Raw genomic sequence first — 27,993 nt, 5'->3', positions numbered from 1 at the left:
TGACCAGCACAGCCCAATCAGAAAAATCGTTCTGTTCAAATCATCATTGGCTAGATTGTTCTGCCTTTCTAATAAAGAAATCTATTCCTATACTCGGCCAGCGTCACTTTTTAATCAGGACTAGTCTACTTCTCCTGTTACTCAAAAACTTTAAACTTTAAAACATTGTGATGCATTGCCCAAAGTGGAGAGGGCTGTGACAGAGAATTTCAAGGAAGGGGATGAAGATAGTGATGAATCTGAGAAGTGATATTAGAACAAAGAACAAAAAAAGTAGAGCACAGAGGGCCCTCCAAGCCTGCACCAATTATGATGCCTGCCTAAACTAAAACTGTATGCACTTATGAAATCCGTATCCTTCCATTCCTATCTATTCATGTATTTGTCTAGCTGCCTCTTAAGTGCCACTACCGTACCTGCTCCAACCACCTCCCCGGGCAGCGCATTCTAAACATTCTGTGTAAAAAAGGAAAGAGCATCTGAAAGTCCACTCTGTCCTTGCCACTCAATCTTGTAAACCTCTATCAGGTCACCCCTTAACCTCCGTCGTTCCAGTGAGAACAAACTGAGTTTATCCAACCTCTCCTCATACCTAATACTCGCCAGACCAGGCAATATCCTGGTAAACTTCTTCTGTACCCTCTCCAAAATATCCACATCCTTCTGATAGTGTGGTGACTAGGATTGTACACAATATTCTAAATGACGTCTAACTACTGGTCACAAGAAGCTTTAGTTCTGTGTTAGCTGCAGACTTGCTTAACTGTGCAGTACTACCAATTGCTTACACTTCAGCAATATGCAGAAGAGATTGTTTAAAATGCTGCCTTGATTCACAAAGTAGTCAGAATAGATGTAAGGTTACATAATAAAGTTCTACTTGTTTTAGGTTTTGTGATTAAAACCCATTGAGGTCACCAAGGAGTGTTGCAATTCTATGTTGAATAACTGGTTTCAGTCATTTTGGAAGTACAGGTGTAATCTCTAGTGATATACTTAGGTTGTTGAGTAAACCTTCCATGAAAAAAGGACAAATGACTTCTCTAAAATTAAATGAGTGGTTGCAAGTTATCAACTTTATAAAAAGAAACACATGTATGAAGAGAAGCTGTTAGAGATTCTTATTAAGATACTTTACACAATGGAATACGTCATTCAGAATATGGAGGTGTTCGATTGAATTTGGTTTGCATATTAACTTTCATTGTTAGATAAATAGAAGGGAATCTGTTCATTAAATAGTAAGTGCGTTTAATTGTAGGTAACGGCTTCACTTGAGCTCATATAAATAGGGACTGACTGAAACTGTGGCTGTTTGGTTAGGAGATATGTGCTTGTAGTTTTCTTTTAATCATTCATGAGAGATGGCCATTACTGGTTGGACCACCATTTATTGCCCATCCCTCATTGCCCTTGAAATTCAGAGGGTATTTTAAGAGTCAACCACATTGCTGTGGGTCTGGAGTCACATGTACGGCATTTTTCCTTCGTTAAGTGAACCAGATGAATTTGTATGACAATTGTCATCATTAGATATTTAATTCCAGATTTTTGTTATTGAATTAAAATTTCCCCATCCGCCAGAGTGGGATTTGAACCTGGGTCTCCAGAGCATGACCCTGGCTCTGTGGATTAATAGTCCAGTGACAATGTCACTACCCCCGCACAACCTGTAAATAAATAAACAAGTGTGTAAAGATTGGTTCCAGTTATATCTTTCACGTATCTGGAATAGAAAGAAAGAGAGGAAGGAGCAAGCAGATATAAACATGTTGACTGTGGCATGTGCGCTCTAGGAAGCAGCAGGGCATAGGAGAGGAGGCACTGCAGTCGCTGGTATTATTGACAGTGTTATGGATAGGGAGAGGGGAAGCTGAACTCCTTTGTTTTCTCACCATCTGTCCATAACTGGATATGTTTGAATAGGCTGTGGCATGTCTCCCCAACTTTGTTTATGAAGTCAATTTTAAAGACACTTGCAGCAAACTCTTTAGGATTAAATCAGAAGTATAGTTTATTCATACATTCAAACCCAGGCACAAGCAAGCACACAAGGAGGAGATAGGAAGAGGAATTTTACAACTATGAATAACTCAAAACAAAAGGATGAAAGAAATGGATATTAATTCATGTGAATGACAGAATCAGCATTTTGGACTGATTCATACCAGAGTTGAAATTCAGGTAGGTTCAGCTAGCAAAAAGCAGGAATTGCAGAATTCCTTTAAAATTTGTGATGATGCAGCAAATTGGGGTTAGCATCCAGAGACTTAGTCTACTGGGCAGGCAGTGGCAGGAATCTTCAGTAGAATCAGGCTTCGATGAGGATTAGACATAGGGCTGGCTTTGTTAATAGCCTGGATGCTCAATAGCGGACTGCCCTGAAAGTCCAGGAATGTAACATTAAAACTTTTCAAAGGCTAGGGGAGCTTAGGTCATATGCTGTTGCCCATTAATGAGTCTAGGGATAACAATCATTTTCTAGCTCCACTATTTACCTTAGAAGATAGATGGTGGCTATTAGCACCACTGCAGATTAACAATAGTTCTCTCTCTTTGTTATATCCTGGGGAGACAGGATATAACAAAGAGTTCTCTCTCTTTGTTATATCCTGGGGAGACAGGATATAACAAAGAGTTCTCTCTCTTTGTTATATCCTGCTCTCGTTTATTGATTGTAATAGATCCACACAAAGATAGGTGTGCGATTCTTTAAGGATGAAGGTTGAGCTTTTGTCCTGTAACTGCTTAAGGAAACTTCCAGAATTGTAGCTGACTTGCAAATCGTGTGACCTGCAGCAGCCATGTTTCTGGCCCAACAAATTCCATTTTTAAATAAACAGAAAATAGGTGTTTGATTTCAACAGTCTATGATCTCTTTCATGTCTTAAAGACACAACCCATGCTGCATATCTCTATGAATCTCTATGGCGACAACAGCAATAGAGGCAGGGCTGTATGAAACAGAATCATAGAATTCCTACAGTGCAGAAGGAAGCCATTCAGCCCATTGAGTCTGCATCGACACTCTGACAGAGAAACTTACCCAGGCCCTTTCCCCCACCCTATCCCGTAACCCTATACATTTACAATGGCTAATCAATCTAACCTTGACCTAAGGTGCATGGCCAAACCACTTAACCTGCATATTTTTGGACTGTGGGAGAAAACCGGAGGAAACGCACGGAGACATGGGGAGAACATGCATACTCCACACAGACAGACAGTCACCCGAGGCTGAAATTGAACCCGGGTCCCTGGAGCTGAGAGGCAGCAGTGCTAACCACTGTGCTGCCCATGCTGACCTGAGCAAGGATGTTGCCAAAGTACTCCATTTGAACCTCAACACTGTCAATATTCATTGAGGATCTTCACATCTCTCTTTATCTAAGCCTATCAAAATAATCTTGGATCCTTGAGGCCCAGTTTCTTCTCCAATGTTTCCATACCATTCGTCTCAAGAGTTGCACATTCTCACTGCTCTGGAGGTAAAGAAGTTGCTACTGAATTCCCGATTGGATTTATTAGAGAGTATTTGCTATTTGTGACCATGAGGACTTTGGACTCCCTCAGGTGTCTTTTATTTTGGTATCCTTCCATCACACGAGATGATGGACTGCCCCCAAAGTGTTTAACACTTCTGGGTTTAACATTGTCAGCTGGGGCGAGAGACGATTAACGAGTGGCAGAGATAAATAGTGTTGGCCTAGGATTGACTGATGTTTTGTCCTCCAGGTGGACTCTCTGATCATCTTCTTTTGGCATCTTCCTTTTCCACACCCTTCCTGATTGCCTGTCTCCTGACACTCCCTAGCAGTGAGGACTTCCCATGCAGGGTATTTTGAGGTCTCACTCACAGACATCCTTGTACTGTAGACATGGGTGACCTGTTGATCCCGTGCTGATAGCAAGCTTGCTGTAGAGCATGTCTTTGGGGATGCGACCGTCATTCATTCAGCTCATGACCCAGAGTTGCCAATGACTTGAGGTGGCAAACATGCTGGATATCTCTGCACGATATACACCGGTGTACTCTCATATTCAGCACTCTGTCTTTCTGGGAGATTTCCCAATATTCATTTCAGGCAATGGAGCAGTTCAGTCATTTTTTTTGGCTTGTGTAAGTTGCCAGTGCTTCGCTACTGGAAAGGAGGGTGCTGAGAACACAAGCCTGGTACACACAGAGCTTTATATTTTCAGTTATTTTGCTGTTAATCCACTCCCGATCTTTCAACTTTGACCCAGCAACTGCAACCTTGCCAATCCTGGTACTGATTTCGGCAACAAGGGGCAGGATGCTGGGAATTGTTGATCTAAGGTATATGAAGCTGTCGACAATTTCCAGAGCCAAAGCTGATGGAAGGTGGAGTCTCTGTGTCCTGGCCCGTAACTTTGGTCTTCCTGACACTGATTGTCAGTCCAAACTCCTCGCAGGCCCAGGAAAACCAATCTACAAGCTGCTGAAAGTGAGTTTCAGTGTGGGATAGCAGCTCAGTGTCATCAGCAAACAGCAACTCAAAGACTAGGATATTACACACTTTGCTCTTGCCATGTTGAACAGATTCCCATCAGCTTGGGCAGGCAGGTAGACACCCTCAGTCGCCGGAGTGTACAGCAGCAGCACAGGAACAAAATGCCAAAGAGAGTTGGCATCGTGACACAGCCCTGCTTTACCCGCTGCTAATCTGGAAAGCCTCCGATGATGCTCCACTGTAACCGCTGAAACTATGCGTGTTCTCGAAAGAAAACATGGCGTCTAAGGGCGGCTTATTTTCCACTCTGCCTGTGCTAATGAGATTGTCTTTACAGACCGTCTTTAATATAGAATGGCCTGTGTTGTTCATAGTTGTAACTATTGGACTCATGTCAACTGCTGATCTGCCTGAGCCCGCTCTGAGCCTCAGGGTGGATGTGTGATAGCAGGGTCAGCAATCTGGTCAGAGCAAGTTGAGCAAAAACCTTCCCCTCAACACCTACCAGGGAATTGTCTTGGTATTTGTTACAATCAGTGCCATCTCCTTTGTTTTTCTGGCGGCTGATCTTGAAGTATCAGGTCTGTATTGAAACACAAATCTTTCCCCCCAGCAGAGACACAAGATTCATGGAGATGCTGCATTTCTACTGTAGATTATTTCAGGTGGAATGCCATTGTTTCCCGAGGCTTTATCATTGGCACAATGGTCAATGGCTTGTTGAACTCCATTATTGTGGGTCTGCTCTCCAGTTCCTCCATGACAGGAAAGTCTAGAATGGCACTGTTGCCAATGAAAAAGCTCTCATTCTTTGTGTAGAGTTCGAGGGAGTGCTTCACTCTCCTTTCCATCTGCTCGTCAGCTTCATCAAAACCAGATATATCACCCCCCTCTTCCGCCCCGACAAAAACCCGACACGTACGCACTTCTCCCCCCACAGAAACCTGACGCGTAAGCAATCCTCATCCTATAGAAACCTGACTCATACGCACTCCTCCCCCTATAGAAACCCGACTCATACGCACTCTTCCCCTACAGAAACCCGACTCATACGCACCCCTCTCCCTATAGAAACCTGCCTCATACGCACTCCTCCCCCTACACAAACACGGCTCGTACGCACTCCTCCCCCTTCAGAATCCCGCCTCGTACGCACTGCTCCCCCTACAGAAACCCGACTCGTACGCACTCCTCCCCCTACAGAAACCCGACTCGTACGCACTCCTCATCCTATAGAAACCTGATGCGTATGCAATCCTCATCCTATAGAAACCCGACTCGTACGCAATCCTCATCCCACAGAAACCCGGCTTGTACGCACTCCTCCCCCTACAGTAACCCGACTCGTACGCACTCCTCATCCTACAGAAACCCGACTCATACGCACTCCTCATCCTATAGAAACCTGATGCGTATGCAATCCTCATCCTACAGAAACCCGACTCATACGCACTCCTCATCCTATAGAAACCTGATGCGTATGCAATCCTCATCCCACAGAAACCTGACTCATACGCACTCCTCCCCCGACAGAATCCCGACTCATATGCACTCCTCATCCTATAGAAACCTGATCCGTATGCAATCCTCATCCTATAGAAACCCGGCTTGTATGCACTCCTCCCCCGACAGAAACCCGGCTCGTACCCATTCCTCTCTCTATAGAAACCCGCCTTGTACGCACTCTTTCTCCTACAGAACCCCGACTCGTAAGCACTCCTCATCCTATAGATACCTGATGCATATGCAATCCTCATCCTATAGAAACCCGGCTCGTACGCACTCCTCATCCTATAGATACCTGATGCGTATGCAATCCTCATCCTACAGAAACCCGGCTCGTACGCACTCCTCATCCTATAGAAACCTGATGCGTATGCAATCCTCATCCTATAGAAACCCGGCTCGTACGCACTCCTCATCCTATAGAAACCTGACTCGTGCGCACTCCTCCCCCTTCAGAATCCCGCCTCATACGCACTCCTCCCCCTACAGAAACCCGTCTCGTACGCACTCCTCCCCCTACAGAAACCCGTCTCGTACGCACTCCTCCCCCTACAGAAACCCGTCTCGTACGCACTCCTCCACCTACAGAAACCCGACTCGTACGCACTCCTCATCCTATAGAAACCCGCCTCGTACGCACTCCTCATCCGAGAAACCCGACTCGTATGCACTCCTCATCCTTTAGAAACCCGGCTCATACGCACTCTTGATCCTATAGAAACCCGACTCGTACACACTCCTCATCCTATAGAATCCTGACTCGTATGCACTCCTCATCCTATAGAATCCTGACTCGTATGCACTCCTCATCCTACAGAAACCCGGCTCGCACGCACTCCTCCCCCTACAGAAACCCGACTCGTACGCACTCCTCATCCTATAGAAACCCGACTCATACGCACTCCTCATCCTATAGAAACCCGACTCGAACGCACTCCTCCCCCTACAGAAACCCAACTCGTACGCACTCCTCATCCTACAGAAACCCGACTCGTACGCACTCCTCATCCTACAGAAACCCGACTCGTATGCACTCCTCCCCCTACAGAAACCCGACTCGTACGCACTCCTCATCCTACAGAAACCCGACTCGTACGCACTCCTCCCCCTACAGAAACCCGACTCGTACGCACTCCTCATCCTACAGAAACCCGACTCGTACGCACTCCTCCCCCTACAGAAACCCGACTCGTACGCACTCCTCATCCTACAGAAACCCGACTCGTACACACTCCTTCCCCGACAGAAACCCGACTCATACGCACTCCTCATCCTACAAAAACCCGACTCGTACACACTCCTGCCCCGACAGAAACCCGACTCGTACGCACTCCTCATCCTATAGAAACCCGACTCATACGCACTCCTCATCCTATAGAAACCCGACTCGAACGCACTCCTCCCCCTACAGAAACCCGACTCGTATGCACTCCTCATCCTTTAGAAACCCGGCTCATACGCACTCTTGATCCTATAGAAACCCGACTCGTACACACTCCTCATCCTATAGAATCCCGACTCGTATGCACTCCTCATCCTATAGAATCCTGACTCGTATGCACTCCTCATCCTACAGAAACCCGGCTCGTACGCACTCCTCCCCCTACAGAAACCCGACTCGTACGCACTCCTCATCCTATAGAAACCCGACTCATACGCACTCCTCATCCTATAGAAACCCGACTCGAACGCACTCCTCCCCCTACAGAAACCCGACTCGTACGCACTCCTCATCCTACAGAAACCCGACTCGTACGCACTCCTCATCCTACAGAAACCCGACTCGTATGCACTCCTCCCCCTACAGAAACCCGACTCGTACGCACTCCTCATCCTACAGAAACCCGACTCGTACGCACTCCTCCCCCTACAGAAACCCGACTCGTACGCACTCCTCATCCTACAGAAACCCGACTCGTACACACTCCTTCCCCGACAGAAACCCGACTCATACGCACTCCTCATCCTACAGAAACCCGACTCGTACACACTCCTTCCCCGACAGAAACCCGACTCGTACGCACTCCTCATCCTATAGAAACCCGACTCATACGCACTCCTCATCCTATAGAAACCCGACTCGAACGCACTCCTCCCCCTACAGAAACCCGACTCGAACGCACTCCTCCCCCTACAGACACCCGACTCGAACGCAATCCTCATCCTACAGAAACCCGGCTTGTACGCACTCCTCCCCCTACAGAAACCTGACTCATACGCACTCCTCCCCCTACAGCATCCCGACTCATATGCACTCCTCATCCTATAGAAGCCTGATGCGCATGCAATCCTCATCCTATAGAAACCCGGCTTGTACGCACTCCTCCCCCGACAGAAACCCGACTCGTACGCACTCCTCTCCCTATAGAAACCCGACTCATACGCACTCCTCCCCCTACAGAAACCCGGCTCGTACGCACTCCTCCCCCTACAGAAACCCGGCTCGTACGCACTCCTCATCCTATAGAAACCCGGCTCGTACGCACTCCTCATCCTATAGAAACCCGGCTCGTATGCATTCCTCATCCTATAGAAACCTGACTCGTACGCACTCCTCCCCCTTCAGAATCCCGCCTCGTACCCATTCCTCTCTCTACAGAAACGCGGCTCGTACGCACTCCTCCCCCTACAGAAACCTGACTCGTACCCATTCCTCTCTCTATAGAAACCCACCTCCTATGCACTCCTCCCCCTACAAAAAGCCGACTCGTACGCACTCCTCATCCTACAGAAACCCGACTTGTACGCACTCCTCATCCTGTAGAAACCCGGCTCGTACGCACTCCTCATACTATAGAAACCCGACTCATACGCACTCCTCGACCTATAGAAACCTGATGCGTATGCAATCCTCATCCCACAGAAACCTGACTCATACGCACTCCTCCCCCGACAGAATCCCGACTCATATGCACTCCTCATCCTATAGAAACCTGATCCGTATGCAATCCTCATCCTATAGAAAACCGGCTTGTATGCACTCCTCCCCCGACAGAAACCCGACTCGTACGCACTCCTCCCCCGACAGAAACCCGGCTCGTACGCACTCCTCATCCTATAGAAACCTTATGCGTATGCAATCCTCATCCTATAGAAACCCGGCTCGTACGCACTCCTCATCCTATAGAAACCTGACTCGTGCGCACTCCTCCCCCTTCAGAATCCCGCCTCATACGCACTCCTCCCCCTACAGAAACCCGTCTCGTACGCACTCCTCCCCCTACAGAAACCCGTCTCGTACGCACTCCTCCCCCTACAGAAACCCGTCTCGTACGCACTCCTCCACCTACAGAAACCCGACTCGTACGCACTCCTCATCCTATAGAAACCCGCCTCGTACGCACTCCTCATCCTTTAGAAACCCGGCTCATACGCACTCTTGATCCTATAGAAACCCGACTCGTACACACTCCTCATCCTATAGACTCCTGACTCGTATGCACTCCTCATCCTATAGAATCCTGACTCGTATGCACTCCTCATCCTACAGAAACCCGGCTCGTATGCACTCCTCCCCCTACAGAAACCGGACTCGTACGCACTCCTCATCCTATAGAAACCCGACTCATACGCACTCCTCATCCTATAGAAACCCGACTCGAACGCACTCCTCCCTCTACAGAAACCCGACTCGTACGCACTCCTCATCCTACAGAAACCCGACTCGTACGCACTCCTCATCCTACAGAAACCCGACTCGTATGCACTCCTCCCCCTACAGAAACCCGACTCGTACGCACTCCTCATCCTACAGAAACCCGACTCGTACGCACTCCTCATCCTATAGAAACCCGCCTCGTACGCACTCCTCATCCGAGAAACCCGACTCGTATGCACTCCTCATCCTTTAGAAACCCGGCTCATACGCACTCTTGATCCTATAGAAACCCGACTCGTACACACTCCTCATCCTATAGAATCCTGACTCGTATGCACTCCTCATCCTACAGAAACCCGGCTCGTATGCACTCCTCCCCCTACAGAAACCCGACTCGTACGCACTCCTCATCCTATAGAAACCCGACTCATACGCACTCCTCATCCTATAGAAACCCGACTCGAACGCACTCCTCCCCCTACAGAAACCCGACTCGTACGCACTCCTCATCCTACAGAAACCCGACTCGTACGCACTCCTCATCCTACAGAAACCCGACTCGTATGCACTCCTCCCCCTACAGAAACCCGACTCGTACGCACTCCTCATCCTACAGAAACCCGACTCGTACGCACTCCTCCCCCTACAGAAACCCGACTCGTACGCACTCCTCATCCTACAGAAACCCGACTCGTACACACTCCTTCCCCGACAGAAACCCGACTCATACGCACTCCTCATCCTACAGAAACCCGACTCGTACACACTCCTTCCCCGACAGAAACCCGACTCGTACGCACTCCTCATCCTATAGAAACCCGACTCATACGCACTCCTCATCCTATAGAAACCCGACTCGAACGCACTCCTCCCCCTACAGAAACCCGACTCGTACGCACTCCTCATCCTACAGACACCCGACTCGTACGCAATCCTCATCCTACAGAAACCCGGCTTGTACGCACTCCTCCCCCTATAGAAACCTGACTCATACGCACTCCTCCCCCTACAGCATCCCGACTCATATGCACTCCTCATCCTATAGAAGCCTGATGCGCATGCAATCCTCATCCTATAGAAACCCGGCTTGTACGCACTCCTCCCCCGACAGAAACCCGACTCGTACGCACTCCTCTCCCTATAGAAACCCGACTCATACGCACTCCTCCCCCTACAGAAACCCGGCTCGTACGCACTCCTCCCCCTACAGAAACCCGGCTCGTACGCACTCCTCATCCTATAGAAACCCGGCTCGTATGCATTCCTCATCCTATAGAAACCTGACTCGTACGCACTCCTCCCCCTTCAGAATCCCGCCTCGTACCCATTCCTCTCTCTACAGAAACGCGGCTCGTACGCACTCCTCCCCCTACAGAAACCTGACTCGTACCCATTCCTCTCTCTATAGAAACCCACCTCCTATGCACTCCTCCCCCTACAAAAAGCCGACTCGTACGCACTCCTCATCCTACAGAAACCCGACTTGTACGCACTCCTCATCCTGTAGAAACCCGGCTCGTACGCACTCCTCATACTATAGAAACCCGACTCGTACGCACTCCTCGACCTATAGAAACCTGATACGTATGCAATCCTCAACCTACAGAAACCCGACTCGTACGCAATCCTCATCCTACAGAAACCCGACTCGTACGCACTCCTCATCCTATAGAAACCTGATGCGTATGCAATCCTCATCCTATAGAAACCCGACTCGTACACACTCCTCCCCCTACAGAAACCTGACGCATGCGCACTCCTCATCCTATAGAAACCCGACTCGTACACACTCCTCATCCTATAGAATCCAGACTCGTATGCACCCCTCATCCTACAGAAACCCGGCACGTACGCACTCCTCATCCTATAGAAACCAGACTCGTACGCACTCCTCATCCTATAGAAACACGACTCGTACGCACTCCTCATCCTATAGAAACCCGACTCGTTCGCACTCCTCATCCTACAGAAACCCGACTCGTACGCACTTCTCATCCTATTGAAACCCGACTCGTATGCACTCCTCCCCCTACAGAAACCCGACTCGTACGCACTCCTCATCCAACAGAAAGCCGACTCGTACGCACTCCTCATCCAACAGAAAGCCGACTCGTACGCACTCCTCATCCAACAGAAAGCCGGCTCGTACGCACTCCTCATCCTATAGAAACCCGACTCGTATGCACTCCTCCCCCTACAGAAACCCGACTCGTACGCACTCCTCATCCAACAGAAAGCCGACTCGTACGCACTCCTCATCCTATAGAAACCCGACTCGTACGCACTCCTCATCCTATAGAAACCCGACTCGTTCGCACTCCTCATCCGACAGAAAGCCGACTCGTACGCACTCCTCATCCTATAGAAACCCGACTGGTACGCACTCCTCATCCTATAGAAACCCGACTCGTACGCACTCCTCCCCCTACAGAAATCCGACTCGTACGCACTCCTCATCCTTCAGAAACCCGGCCTGTACGCACTCCTCCCCCTACAGAAACCTGACTCACACGCACTCCTCCCCCTACAGAATCCCGACTCATATGCACTCCTCATCCTATAGAAACCTGATGCGTATGCAATCCTCATCCTATAGAAACCCGGCTCGTACGCACTCCTCCCCCGACAGAAACCCGACTCGTACACACTCCTCCCCCTACAGAAACCCGACTCGTACGCACTCCTCATCCTATTGAAACCCGACTCGTACACACTCCTCGTCCTATAGAATCCCGACTCGTATGCACTCCTCATCCTATAGAAACCTGATGCGTATGCTCTCCTCATCCTATAGAAACCCGACTCGTACGTTCTCATCATCCTATAGAAACCCGATTCGTACACACTCCTCCCCCCACAGAAACCTGACGCGTACGCACTCCTCATCCTACAGAAACCCGGCCTGTACGCACTCCTCCCCCTACAGAAACCTGACTCACACGCACTCCTCCCCCTACAGAATCCCGACTCATATGCGTAGGTTGGGGGGAGGGGAGCTAGAAGAGTTGACTAGGATCAAGGAACTAATTGATGGGGGGGAGGATGCAGGGGTAATAGGAATTACAAAATTAATGGTAGAGGAGAGGGTGCAAGTGAATGAAGGCGGTAATTTAGATAAGGGAGTAGAGGGAGAGGGTGTTCGCGACTCATCAAAGCGGGTCCAGATAAAAGCTGGAATAAGGACACTTTGCCTGAATGCACGAAGCATTCGGAACAAGGTGAATGAGTTGATGGTGCAAATCAGCACAAGTGGGTACGATCTAGTGGCCATTACAGAAACGTGGCTGAAAGGTGACCAGGACTGGGAGATGAATATCCAGGGGTATCAGGCGTTTAGGAAGAATAGACAGGAAGGAAAAGGTGGTGGGGTCGCGCTATTAATAAGAGATAATATCAGGGTAGTACTGAGGGATGACATAGGCTCTGAGGAACAAAACGTGGAATCGTTATGGGTAGAGATGAGGAATAGTAGAGGGAGAAAGACACTAGTAGGTGTGGTATATAGGCCCCCAAATAATAATGTTGAGGTGGGGAGGGCTATAAACAAGCAGATAAGGGATGCGTGTAAAAACGGAACGGCAATAATCATGGGGGACTTCAACATGCACATTGACTGGCAGACTCAAGTCGGTAAGGGTGGAATGGAGGAAGAGTTCTTAGAATGCTGTCGGGATAGTTTCCTTGAACAGCATGTTACGGAACCGACGAGGGAACGAGCTATTTTGGATCTGGTATTGTGTAACGAGGTAGGTAGAATTAAGGATCTTATTGTGAAGGACCCTCTTGGGTCTAGTGACCACAATATGGTCGAATTTCTGATTCAGATGGAAGAGGAGAAAGTTTGGTCTCAAACCAGTGTCCTCTGTTTGAACAGAGGGAAATATGATAGGATGAGGGATGAATTGGCTAAGGTAGACTGGGAGAGCAGGCTGGCAGGTAGGATAGCTGAGGAACAGTGGAGGATTTTTAAGGAGATCCTTTTCAGTTCTCAGCAAAAATATATTCCAGCAAAAAACAAGGATTGTAAGAAAAGGGAGAACCAGCCGTGGATAACGAAGGAAATAAAGGAGAGTATTAAAATAAAAACAGCTGCGTACAGAGTGGCCAAAAATAGTGGAGAAACAAGTGATTGGGAAAAATTTAAGAAACAACAAAGAGAGACTAAGAAAGCGATAAAGAAAGGAAGGATAGACTATGAAGCTAGGCTAGCAATTAATATAAAAAATGATAGTAAAAGTTTTTATAAATATATAAAAAGGAATAGAGTGGCGAGAGTGAATGTTGGACCCTTGGAGGACGAGAGGGGGGAGTTAATAGTGGGAAATGAGGATATGGCTGAGTCTTTAAATAAGTTTTTTGTGTCGGTCTTCACGGTGGAGGACACAAATAGTATGCCAAATATTAACAATAGAGGGTTGGCAGCAGGAGAAATACTTAATACGATTAATGTTACCAGAGAGGCAGTGCTGGGTAGACTAATGGGACTGAAGGTGGACAAGTCCCCGGGTCCGGATGGAATGCATCCCAGGGTATTGAAAGAAATGTCAGAGGTAATAGTGGATGCGTTAGTGATTATTTATCAAAACTCGTTGCATTCTGGGGTAGTGCCGGTTGATTGGAAAACGGCTAATGTTACGCCGCTGTTTAAAAAAGGAAGGAGACAAAAGGCGGGTAACTATAGGCCGGTCAGCTTAACGTCTGTAGTAGGGAAAATGCTGGAATCCATTATTAAAGAGGAGATAGCAGGGCATCTGGATAGAAATGGTTCGATCAATCAGACGCAGCATGGATTCATGAGGGGAAAGTCGTGCTTGACGAACATGTTGGATTTTTATGAAGATGTGACTAGGGCGGTTGATGGAGGAGAACCGGTGGATGCGGTGTTTTTGGATTTCCAAAAGGCGTTTGATAAGGTGCCCCATAAAAGGCTGCTGAAGAAGATTAGGGCACACGGAGTTGGGGGTAGTGTGTTAAAGTGGATTGGGGACTGGCTATCCGACAGGAAGCAAAGAGTCGGAATAAATGGGTGTTTTTCCGGTTGGAGGAAGGTAACTAGTGGCGTGCCGCAGGGATCGGTACTCGGGCCGCAACTGTTTACCATTTATATAGATGATCTGGAGGAGGGGACGGAGTGTAGGGTAACGAAGTTTGCAGACGACACAAAGATAAGTGGAAAAGTGAATCGTGTGGAGGACGGAGAAGATCTGCAGAGAGATTTGGACAGGCTGAGTGAGTGGGCGAGGATATGGCAAATGGAGTATAACGTTGAGAAATGCGAGGTTATACACTTTGGAGGAAATAATAACAAATGGGATTACTATCTCAATGGAAACAAATTAAAACATGCTACCGTGCAAAGGGACCTGGGTGTCCTTGTGCATGAGACGCAAAAGCCCAGTCTGCAGGTACAACAGGTGATCAAGAAGGCAAATGGGATGTTGGCCTATATTGCGAGGGGGATAGAATATAAAAGCAGGGATGTCTTGATGCACCTGTACAGGGCATTGGTGAGGCCGCAGCTGGAATACTGTGTGCAGTATTGGTCCCCTTATATGAGGAAGGATATATTGGCATTGGAGGGAGTGCAGAGAAGGTTCACCAGGTTGATACCGGAGATGAGGGGTTTGGATTATGAGGAGAGGCTGAGGAGATTGGGTTTGTACTCGTTGGAGTTTAGAAGGATGAGGGGGGATCTTATGGAGACTTATAAGATAATGCGGGGGCTGGATAAGGTGGAGGCGGAGAGATTCTTTCCACTTAGTAAGGAAGTTAAAACTAGAGGACACAGCCTCAAAATAAAGGGGGGTCGGTTTAAGACAGAGTTGAGGAGGAACTTCTTCTCCCAGAGGGTGGTGAATCTCTGGAATTCTCTGCCCACTGAGGTGGTGGAGGCTACCTCGCTGAATATGTTTAAAGCGCGGATGGATGGATTCCTGATCGGTAAGGGAATTAAGGGTTATGGGGATCAGGCGGGTAAGTGGTACTGATCCACGTCAGATCAGCCATGATCTTATTGAATGGCGGGGCAGGCTCGAGGGGCTAGATGGCCTACACCTGCTCCTATTTCGTATGTTCTTATGTTCTTATGTTCTTATGTAAGCAATCCTCATCCTATAGAAACTTGCCTCATACGCACTCCTCCCCCTATAGAAACCCGACTCATACGCACTCCTCCCACTACAGAAACCCGGCTCGTACGCACTCCTCCCACTACAGAAACCCGGCTCGTACGCACTCCTCATCCTATAGAAACCTGATGCGTATGCAATCCTCATCCTATAGAAACCCGGCTCGTACGCACTCCTCATCCTATAGAAAACTGACTCGTGCGCACTCCTCCCCCTTCAGAATCCTGCCTCGTACGCGCTCCTCCCCCTACAGAAACCCGCCTCGTACGCACTCCTCCCCCTACAGAAACCCGACTCGTACCCATTCCTCTCTCTACAGAAACCCAACTCGTATGCCCTCCTCCCCCTACAGAAACCCGACTCGTACGCACTCCTCATCCTATAGAAACCCGACTCGTATGCACTCCTCATCCTATAGAAACCGGATGCGTGTGCACTCCTCATCCTATAGAAACCCGGCTCGTACGCACTCCTCATCCCATAGAAACCCGGCTCGTACACACTCCTCCCCCTACAGAAACCCGACTCATACGCACTCCTCATCCTATAGAAACCCGACTTGTACACACTCCTCGTCCTATAGAAACCCGGCTCGTACACACTCCTCCCCCTACAGAAACCTGACTCGTGCGCACTCCTCCCCCTACAGAAACCCGACTCGTACCCATTCCTCTCTCTACAGAAACCCGGCTCGTACGCACTCCTCCCCCGACAGAAACACGGCTCGTACGCACTCCTCCCCCTACAGAAACCCGGCTCGTACCCATTCCTCTCTCTATAGAAACCCGCCTTGTACGCACTCTTTCTCCTACAGAACCCCGACTCGTACGCACTCCTCATCCGATAGAAACCTGATGCGTATGCAATCCTCATCCTATAGAAACCCGACTCGTACGCACTCCTCCCCCTACAGAAACCCGACTCATACGCACTCCTCATCCTATAGATACCTGATGCGTATGCAATCCTCATCCTATAGAAACCCGACTCGTACGCACTCCTCCCCCTACAGAAACCCGGCTCGAACCCATTCCTCTCTCTATAGAAACCCGCCTTGTACGCACTCTTTCTCCTACAGAACCCCGACTCGTACGCACTCCTCATCCTATAGATACCTGATGCGTATGCAATCCTCATCCTATAGAAACCCGACTTGTACGCACTCCTCCCCCTACAGAAACCCAACTCATGTGCACTCCTCATCCTATAGAAACCCGACTCGTACACACTCCTCATCCTATAGAAACCCGACTTGTACACACTCCTCGTCCTATAGAAACCCGGCTCGTACACACTCCTCCCCCTACAGAAACCTGACTCGTGCGCACTCCTCCCCCTACAGAAACCCGACTCGTACCCATTCCTCTCTCTACAGAAACCCGGCTCGTACGCACTCCTCCCCCGACAGAAACACGGCTCGTACGCACTCCTCCCCCTACAGAAACCCGGCTCGTACCCATTCCTCTCTCTATAGAAACCCGCCTTGTACGCACTCTTTCTCCTACAGAACCCCGACTCGTACGCACTCCTCATCCGATAGAAACCTGATGCGTATGCAATCCTCATCCTATAGAAACCCGACTCGTACGCACTCCTCCCCCTACAGAAACCCGACTCATACGCACTCCTCATCCTATAGATACCTGATGCGTATGCAATCCTCATCCTATAGAAACCCGACTCGTACGCACTCCTCCCCCTACAGAAACCCGGCTCGAACCCATTCCTCTCTCTATAGAAACCCGCCTTGTACGCACTCTTTCTCCTACAGAACCCCGACTCGTACGCACTCCACATCCTATAGATACCTGATGCGTATGCAATCCTCATCCTATAGAAACCCGACTTGTACGCACTCCTCCCCCTACAGAAACCCAACTCATGTGCACTCCTCATCCTATAGAAACCCGACTCGTACACACTCCTCATCCTATAGAATCCCGACTCGTATGCACTCCTCATCCTACAGAAACCCGGTTCGTACGCACTCCTCATCCTATAGAATCCCGACTCGTATGCACTCCTCATCCTGTAGAACCCCGACTCGTATGCACTCCTCATCCTACAGAAACCCGGCTCGTACGCACTCCTCCCCCTACAGAAACCCGACTCGTACGCACTCCTCCCCCTACAGAAACCCGACTCGTATGCACTCCTTATCCTATAGAAACCCGACTCGTGCGCACTCCTCCCCCTACAGAAACCCGACTCGTACGCACTCCTCCCCCTACAGAAACCCGACTCGTACACACTCCTCATCCTATAGAAACCTGATGCGTATGCAATCCTCATCCTACAGAAACCCGACTCGTACGCAATCCTCATCCTACAGAAACCCGACTCGTACGCACTCCTCATCCTACAGAAACCCGACTCGTACGCAATCCTCATCCTACAGAAACCCGGCTTGTACGCACTCCTCCCCCTACAGAAACCTGACTCATACGCACTCCTCCCCCTACAGAATCCCGACTCGTATGCAATCCTCATCCTATAGAAACCCGACTCGTACACACTCCTTGTCCTATAGAATCCCGACTCATATGCACTCCTCATCCTATAGAAACCCGGCTTGTACGCACTCCTCCCCCGACAGAAACCCGACTCGTACGCACTCCTCTCCCTATAGAAACCCGACTCATACGCACTCCTCCCCCTACAGAAACCCGGCTCGTACGCACTCCTCATCCTATAGAAACCTGATGCGTGTGCAATCCTCATCCTATAGAAACCCGGCTCGTACGCACTCCTCATCCTATAGAAACCTGACTCGTATGCACTCCTCCCCCTTCAGAATCCCGCCTCGTACCCATTCCTCTCTCTATAGAAACCCACCTCCTACGCACTCCTCCCCCTACAGAAACCCGACTCGTACGCACTCCTCATCCTATAGAAACCCGACTCGTACGCACTCCTCATCCGAGAAACCCGACTCGTACGCACTCCTCCCCCCACAGAAACCTGACGCGTAAGCAATCCTCATCCTATAGAAACTTGACTCATACGCACTCCTCCCCCTACAGAAACCCGACTCATACCCATTCCTCTCTCTATAGAAACCCGACTCGTACCCATTCCTCTCTCTATAGAAACCCGCCTCGTACGCACTCCTCCCCTTACAGAAACCCGACTCGTACGCACTCCTCATCCTATAGAAACCCGGCTCGTACGCACTCCTCATCCTAGAGAAACCCGACTCGTACACACTCCTCCCCCTACAGAAACCCGACTCATACGCACTCCTCATCCTATAGAAACCCGACTTGTACACACTCCTCGTCCTATAGGATCCCGACTCATATGCACTCCTCATCCTAAAGAAACCTGATGCATATGCACTCCTCATCCTATAGAAACCCGGCTCATACGCACTCCTCATCCTATAGAAACCCGACTCGTACACACTCCTCCCCCTACAGAAACCCGGCTTGTACGCACTCCTCCCCCCACAGAAACCTGATGCGTAAGCAATCCTCATCCTATAGAAACTTGACTCATACGCACTCCTCCCCCTGTAGAAACCCGACTCATATGCACTCCTCCCCCTACAGAAACCCGGCTCGTACGCTCTCCTCATCCTATAGAAACCTGACTCGTGCGCACTCCTCCCCCTTCAGAAACCCGACTCGTACCCATTCCTCTCTCTACAGAAACCCGCCTCGTACGCACTCCTCCCCCTACAGAAACCCGCCTCGTACGCACTCCTCCCCCTACAGAAACCCGACTCGTACCCATTCCTCTCTCTACAGAAACCCGGCTCGTACCCATTCCTCTCTCTATAGAAACCCGCCTTGTACGCACTCCTTCTCCTACAGAACCCCGACTCGTACGCACTCCTCTTCCTATAGAAACCTGATGCGTATGCAATCCTCATCCTATAGAAACCCGACTCGTACGCACTCCTCCCCCTACAGAAACCCGACTCATGCGCACTCCTCATCCTATAGAAACCCGACTCGTACACACTCCTCATCCTATAGAATCCCAACTCGTATGCACTCCTCATCCTACAGAAACCCGGTTCGTACGCACTCCTCCCCCGACAGAAACCCGACTCGTACGCACTCCTCATCCTATAGAAACCCGACACGTACGCACTCCTTATCCTATAGAAACCCGACTCGTACGCACTCCTCCCCCTACAGAAACCCGACTCGTACGCACTCCTCATCCTACAGAAACCCAACTCGTACGGACTCCTCGACCTATAGAAACCTGACTCATACGCACTCCTCCCCCTACAGAATCCCGACTCGTACGCACTCCTCATCCTATAGAAACCTGATGCGTATGCAATCCTCATCCTATAGAAACCCGGCTCGTACGCACTCCTCATCCTATAGAAACCTGACTCGTATGCACTCCTCCCCCTTCAGAATCCCGCCTCGTACCCATTCCTCTCTCTATAGGAACCCACCTCCTACGCACTTCTCCCCCTACAGAAACCCGACTCGTACGCACTCCTCATCCGAGAAACCCGACTCATATGCACTCCCCCCTACAGAATCCCGACTCGTACGCACTCCTCCCCCTACAGTAACCCGACTCGTACGCACTTCTAACCCGACAGAAACCCGGCTCGTACGCACTCCTCACCCTACAGAAACTCGACTTGTACGCACTCCTCATCCTGTAGAAACCCGGCTCGTACGCACTCCTCATCCTATAGAAACCTGATGCGTATGCAATTCCCATCCTATAGAAACCCGGCTCGTACGCACTCCTCATCCTATAGAAACCCGACTCGTGCGCACTCCTCCCCCTTCAGAATCCCGCCTCATACGCACTCCTCTCCCTATAGAAACCCGACTCATACCCATTCCTCTCTCTATAGAAACCCGACTCGTACCCATTCCTCTCTCTATAGAAACCCGCCTCGTACGCACTCCTCCCCTTACAGAAACCCGACTCGTACGCACTCCTCATCCTATAGAAACCCGGCTCGTACGCACTCCTCATCCTAGAGAAACCCGACTCGTACGCACTCCTCCCCCTACAGAAACCCGACTCATACGCACTCCTCATCCTATAGAAACCCGACTTTACACACTCCTCGTCCTATAGGATCCCGACTCATATGCACTCCTCATCCTAAAGAAACCTGATGCATATGCACTCCTCATCCTAAAGAAACCTGATGCATATGCACTCCTCATCCTATAGAAACCCGGCTCATACGCACTCCTCATCCTATAGAAACCAGACTCGTACACACTCCTCCCCCTACAGAAACCCGGCTTGTACGCACTCCTCCCCCCACAGAAACCTGATGCGTAAGCAATCCTCATCCTATAGAAACTTGACTCATACGCACTCCTCCCCCTGTAGAAACCCGACTCATATGCACTCCTCCCCCTACAGAAACCCGGCTCGTACGCTCTCCTCATCCTATAGAAACCTGACTCGTGCGCACTCCTCCCCCTTCAGAAACCCGACTCGTACCCATTCCTCTCTCTACAGAAACCCGCCTCGTACGCACTCCTCCCCCTATAGAAACCCGACTCGTACCCATTCCTCTCTCTACAGAAACCCGGCTCGTACCCATTCCTCTCTCTATAGAAACCCGCCTTGTACGCACTCCTTCTCCTACAGAACCCCGACTCGTACGCACTCCTCTTCCTATAGAAACCTGATGCGTATGCAATCCTCATCCTATAGAAACCCGACTCGTACGCACTCCTCCCCCTACAGAAACCCGACTCATGCGCACTCCTCATCCTATAGAAACCCGACTCGTACACACTCCTCATCCTATAGAATCCCAACTCGTATGCACTCCTCATCCTACAGAAACCCGGTTCGTACGCACTCCTCCCCCGACAGAAACCCGACTCGTACGCACTCCTCATCCTATAGAAACCCGATCGTACGCACTCCTTATCCTATAGAAACCCGACTCGTACGCACTCCTCCCCCTACAGAAACCCGACTCGTACGCACTCCTCATCCTATAGAATCCCGACTCGTATGCACTCCTCATCCTGTAGAATCCCGACTCGTATGCACTCCTCATCCTACAGAAACCCGGTTCGTACGCACTCCTCATCCTACAGAAACCCGACTCGTACACACTCCTTCCCCGACAGAAACCCGACTCGTACGCACTCCTCATCCTATAGAAACCCGACTCATACGCAATCCTCATCCTACAGAAACCCGGCTTGTACGCACTCCTCCCCCTACAGAAACCTGACTCATACGCACTCCTCCCCCTACAGAATCCCGACTCATATGCACTCCTCATCCTATAGAAACCTGATGCGTATGCAATCCCCATCCTATAGAAACCCGGCTCGTACGCACTCCTCATCCTATAGAAACCTGACTCGTATGCACTCCTCCCCCTTCAGAATCCCGCCTCGTACCCATTCCTCTCTCTATAGAAACCCACCTCCTACGCACTCCTCCCCCTACAGAAACCCGACTCATACGCACTCCTCATCCTATAGAAACCCGACTCGTATGCACTCCTCCCCCTACAGTAACCCGACTCGTACGCACTTCTAACCCTACAGAAACCCGACTTGTACACACTCCTTCCCCTACAGAAACCCGACTCGTACGCACTCCTCCCCCTACAGTATCCCGACTCGTACGCACTCCTCCCCCTACAGAAACCCGACTCGTACGCACTTCTAACCCTACAGAAACCCGGCTCGTATGCACTCCTCACCCTACAGAAACCCAACTTGTACGCACTCCTCATCCTATAGAAACCTGAGTCGTACGCACTCCTCCCCCTTCAGAATCCCGCCTCGTACCCATTCCTCTCTCTATAGAAACCCACCTCCTACGCACTCCTCCCCCTACAGAAACCCGACTCATACGCACTCCTCATCCTATAGAAACCCGACTCGTATGCACTCCTCCCCCTACAGTAACCCGACTCGTACGCACTTCTAACCATACAGAAACCCGACTTGTACACACTCCTTCCCCTACAGAAACCCGACTCGTACGCACTCCTCCCCCTACAGTATCTCGACTCGTACGCACTCCTCCCCCTACAGAAACCCGACTCGTACGCACTTCTAACCCTACAGAAACCCGGCTCGTATGCACTCCTCACCCTACAGAAACCCAACTTGTACGCACTCCTCATCCTATAGAAACCTGAGTCGTACGCACTCCTCCCCCTTCAGAATCCCGCCTCGTACCCATTCCTCTCTCTATAGAAACCCACCTCCTACGCACTCCTCCCCCTACAGAAACCCGACTCATACGCACTCCTCCCCCTACAGAAACCCGACTCATATGCACTCCTCATCCTATAGAAACCTGATGCGTATGCAATCCTCATCCTACAGAAACCCGGCTTGTACGCACTCTTCCCCCTACAGAAACCCGACTCGTACGCACTCCTCCCCTGACAGAAACCCACCTCCTACGCACTCCTCCCCCTACAGAAACCCGACTCATACGCACTCCTCATCCTATAGAAACCCGACTCGTACGCACTCCTCATCCGAGAAACCCGACTCGTACGGACTCCTCGACCTATAGAAACCTGATGCGTATGCAATCCTCATCCTATAGAAACCCGACTCGTACGCAATCCTCATCCTACAGAAACCCGGCTTGTACGCACTCCTCCTCCTACAGAATCCCGCCTCGTACGCACTCCTCCCCCTACAGAAACCCGACTCGAACCCATTCCTCTCTCTATAGAAACCCGCCTCGTACGCACACCTCCCCCTACAGAAACCCGACTCATACGCACTCCTCATCCTATAGAAACCCGACTCGTACACACTCCTCCCCCTACAAAAACCTGACTCGTACACACTCCTCATCCTATAGAATCCCGACTCGTATGCACTCCTCATCCTATAGAAACCTGATGTGTATGCACTCCTCATCCTATAGAAACCCGGCTCGTACGCACTCCTCATCCTATAGAAACCCGACTCGTACACACTCCTCCCCCTACAGAAACCCGACTCGTACGCAGTCCTCCCCCTACAGAATCCCAACTCATATGCACTCCTCATCCTATAGAAACCTGATGCGTATGCAATCCTCATCCTATAGAAACCCGGCTTGTACGCACTCTTCCCCCTACAGAAACCCGACTCGTGCGCACTCCTCCCCTGACAGAAACCCGACTCGTACGCACTCCTCATCCTATAGAAACCCGACTCGTACACACTCCTCCCCCTACAGAAACCTGACTTGTACACACTCCTCGTCCTATAGAATCCCGACTCATATGCAATCCTCATCCTATAGAAACCCGACTCGTACACACTCCTTGTCCTATAGAAACCCGGCTCCTACGCACTCCTCATCCTATAGAAACCCGACTCGTGCGCACTCCTCCCCCTACAGAAACCCGACTCATACGCACTCCTCATCCTATAGAAACCCGACTCATACACACTCCTCCTCCTGTAGAAACCTGACTTGTACATTCCTCACCTTCCTTTGTGTAATTACCTGCAAATATCAGCTGCAAAAACGTAAAGTTTTTCGTTCTTTTTGACTAAAGAGTGGAAGCTCGCTCCATCGGTTCCATTTATCATGTTGCAGAAATTGGATGGCCACCAATTTAGAGACCTGTTCAAGAGAAAATATCCAACATACATCAATCATTCAGTGATTTGCCTGGTTCTCTCTGGGTAAAGGCGAGGGGCATTATAAATACATGCTGGGACAGTGCTCCACTTAAAAATAGGAAGGCACCTACTGGCCATTTGTGAGAAATGAGGGGCCCCTCACAACATTCTAAGAGAATGTTTCAACTGGTAAAGATCTTTAGGGCATTTGGAAATCATGAAAAGATGCTTTGCATCCTCGGTGCACACATGGCAGAATGTTGTTCATTTTCTCTTTGTGATCAGGACGGCACCATGGCACAGTGGTTAGCACTGCTGCCTCACAGCGCCAGGGACCTGGGTTTGACTCCTGGCTTGGGTCACTGCCTGTGTGGAGTTTGCACATTCTCCCCATGTTAGCGTATGTTTCCTCTGGATGCTCCAGTTTCTTCCCACAGTCCAAAGATGTGCAGGTTAGGTTGATTTGCCATGATAAATTGCCCCTTAGTGTCCTGGGATGCGTAGGTTAGAGGGATTAGCAGGGTTAATATGTGGGGTTATGGGGATAGGGACTGGGTGAGATGGTTGTTGATGCAGACTCGATGGGCCGCACTATGATTCATAAAATGGTTACCGTACAGAAGAAGGCTGTTTAGCCCATCTTGTCTGCACTGGCTCTCTGCCTCCACCACTCTCAGGCGGAGCATTCCAGAACATAACTGCTCACTCTGCACAAAAATATGTTATCTCATGCTGCATTTGGCCTCTTTGCCAAATACCTCCTATCGCAGTGCCCACAGCTTCCCAATCCTTGTGCTCGGGTTGATTAAAACAGAAAATGCTGGAAAAACTCAGCAGGTCTGGCAGCGTCTGTGTGTGGAGAGAGAGAGAGAGTCAAGATTGAGTCCCTCTGCTAGGAGAGCAGTTTCTCTCTATCTACCCTGCCTCAAAACAAGCCCAAACTCTCCAATCTATCCTCATCATTGAAGCTCCTTATGGAACCATAAATATTTTCTACGCCCTCTTTAAAACTTCATATCCTTCCTGGTGATATTGTATTTTACTTTAAGCTTGATGTAGTCAGTTTGATTGTAAGGCAATATTCAAATACATTTATATCTCCCTTGCTCTGGTAACAGGCAAGATCACATTCAGTCTCTCTACCTCCATCCAGGCTGTCTCGTTGTTACTGATCAGACAGTGATGTCCAAAAACAACTTCCTTTCTCAATATCACGCAGACCCTCCAAAGCTGCCTCTACAGTGTGCTTGCTCTTGCCCCGATCTTGCTACAGTGGTTCCTTCAGCAGCTTTTAAGGTGGTGTAGTGGTAATGTCACTGGACTAGTAATCGAGAGGCCAGTCCAATGGCCTGGGTACATGGGTTCAAACCCCACCACGGCAGCTGGTGGCATTTAAATTCAACTGGCTAGTGTCAGTCATGGTGACCATGAAACCATTGTCAATTGTTGTAAAAATGCATTTGGTTCGTTAATGCCCTTTCGGCAAGGAAATCTGCTGTCCTTATCTGGTCAACATGTGACTTCAGATCTGCAGCAATGTTGGTGACTCTTAACTACTTTCTGAAATGGCCAAGAAAGACACTCAGTTCAAGAACAATTAGGGATGGGCTATAAATGCTGACTTTGCCGTGAAAGAATAAAGGAAAAAAAGTAGAAGTTGAACCTTATGGTAACCGGTATTCTGGTTCTAGTTTCTGGTACCAGTTCCTGTTGACTTCCACTTAATATTCTATAATCTAAGCCTAACAATAACTTAGATAAACCTCAGCGAGCATTCAGAGGGCAGCAATCCACTCCCTGAATAATCAGTACTATCACTACATGATATACATAAGAATTAGGAGCAGGAATAGGCAATTCAGCCCCTCCAACCTGCTTCACCATTTAATATCATCATGGCTGACTTCACCTATGCCTCAACTCCACTTTCCAGCCCATTTTTCATAACCCCTCAACCCATTACTAATTAAAAATCTGTCTAATCTCCTCCTTAAATTTACTCAATGTTCTGGCATCCACCACAAACTGGAATCAATGGGTATCGGGAGCAAACATTCCACTGGTTGGAGTCATACCTGGTATATAGGAAGATGGATGTGATTGTGGAGGATCGTTCATGTCAGCTCCAGGACATCTCTGCAGGAGTCCCTCAAGGTAGTATCCTAGACCCAACAATCTTCAGCTGCTTCAATGTCCTTCCCTCCGTCATAAGGTCAGAAGTGGGGATGAGGGCTAACGATTGCACAATGTGCAACTCCTCAGATACTGAAGCAGTCCGTGATCAAATGCAACAAAATCTGGTCAATATCCAGGCTTGGGCTGATAAATGACAAGTAACATTCGTGCCACACAAGTGCCAGGCAATGACCATCACCGGTGCCCCACAAGGTTGTGTTCCCAGCCCCCCTACTATACTCCTATGACTGTGCGGCCAAATTCCCCTCCAATTCGATTTTCAAGTTTGCTGATGAGTAGTGGGTCAGATCTCAAACAATGATGAGAGAGTACAGGAATGAGATAGAGAATCTGGTGAACTGGTGCAGCAACAATAATCTCTCTCTCAATGTCAACAAAACGAAGGAGATTGTCATCGACTTCAGGAAGCATAAAGGTGAACATGCCCCTGTCTACATCAACAGGGACGAAGTAGAAAGGGTCGAGAGCTTCAAGTTTTTAAGTGTCCAGATCACCAACAACCTGTCTTGGTCCCCCCATGTCTACACTATAGTTAAGGATGCCTCGACTTTCTCAGAAGTCTAAGGAAATTTGGCATGTCAGCTACGACTCTCACCAACTTTTACAGATGCACCATAGAAAGCATCCTTTCTGGTTGTATCACAGCTTGGTATGGCTCCTGCTCTGCCCAAGACCACAAGGAACTACAAAAAGTCGTGAATGCAGCCTAATCCATCATGCAAACTGACTCTGTCTATACTTCCTGCTGTCTCGGCAAAGCAGCCAACATAATTAAGGACCCCACGCACCCCGGACATACTCTCTTCCACCTTCTTCTGTCGGGAAAAAGATGCAAAAGTCTGAGATCACGTACCAACCGACTCAAGAACAACTTCTTTCATGCTGCTGTCAGACTTTTGAATGGACTTACCTTGCATTAAATTGATCTTTCTCTACACCCTAGCTATGACTGTAACACTACATTCTGCTCTCTCTCTCATTTCCTTCTCTATGAACGGTATGTTTTGTCTGTATAGCGCGCAAGAAACAATACTTTTCACTGTATGTTAATACATGTGACAATAATAAATCAAATCAAATCATCAATAAGATTCACTCTAACCACCGCCCTTTGACATTCAATGATGTAACCATCACTGAATCCCCCGCTGCCAACATCCTTGGGGTTACCATTGACCAGAAACTCAACTGGACTCACCACATAAACACAGTGGCTACAAGGGCAGGTCAGAGGCTAGGAATACTGCAGTGAGTAACTCACCTCCTGACTCCCCAGTGCCTATCCACCATCTACAAGGCACAAGTCAGGAGTGCGATGGAATACTCTCCACTTGCCTGGATGGGTGCAGCTTCAACAACACTCAAGAGGCTTGGCACCATCCAGGACAAAGCATCCTGCTTGATTGCATCACATCTACAAACATTCAATCCTTTCACCACTGACAGCAGCAGTGTAGAGCCTGAACCGGGATCTTGGGTTCATGTCACACTATCGGTAACCCCCACAGCTTGTCTGGACCTGCAGAATCTCACTGGCT

At 49.4% G+C, this 27,993-nt stretch overlaps 1 protein-coding gene across 2 annotated transcripts in view; it reads right to left on the bottom strand.

Annotated features, from left to right (window-relative positions):
- The window catches only part of LOC144506133 (lysosome membrane protein 2-like), an 80,923-nt gene that overhangs the window by 15,373 nt on the left and 37,557 nt on the right, over positions 1-27,993 (bottom strand). For both annotated transcript variants that reach the window (XM_078231962.1, XM_078231961.1), the window contains exon 6: positions 24,141-24,260. In XM_078231962.1, the coding sequence (XP_078088088.1) occupies positions 24,141-24,260 (120 nt within the window). The remainder of the gene's footprint in view (positions 1-24,140; positions 24,261-27,993) is intronic.

Source organism: Mustelus asterias, chromosome 17, assembly GCF_964213995.1.
Source record: "Mustelus asterias chromosome 17, sMusAst1.hap1.1, whole genome shotgun sequence".
Lineage (NCBI taxonomy): Eukaryota > Metazoa > Chordata > Chondrichthyes > Carcharhiniformes > Triakidae > Mustelus > Mustelus asterias.
Note: the sequence above shows the minus strand (reverse complement) of the source record. Positions and strands in the feature narration are given on the sequence as shown.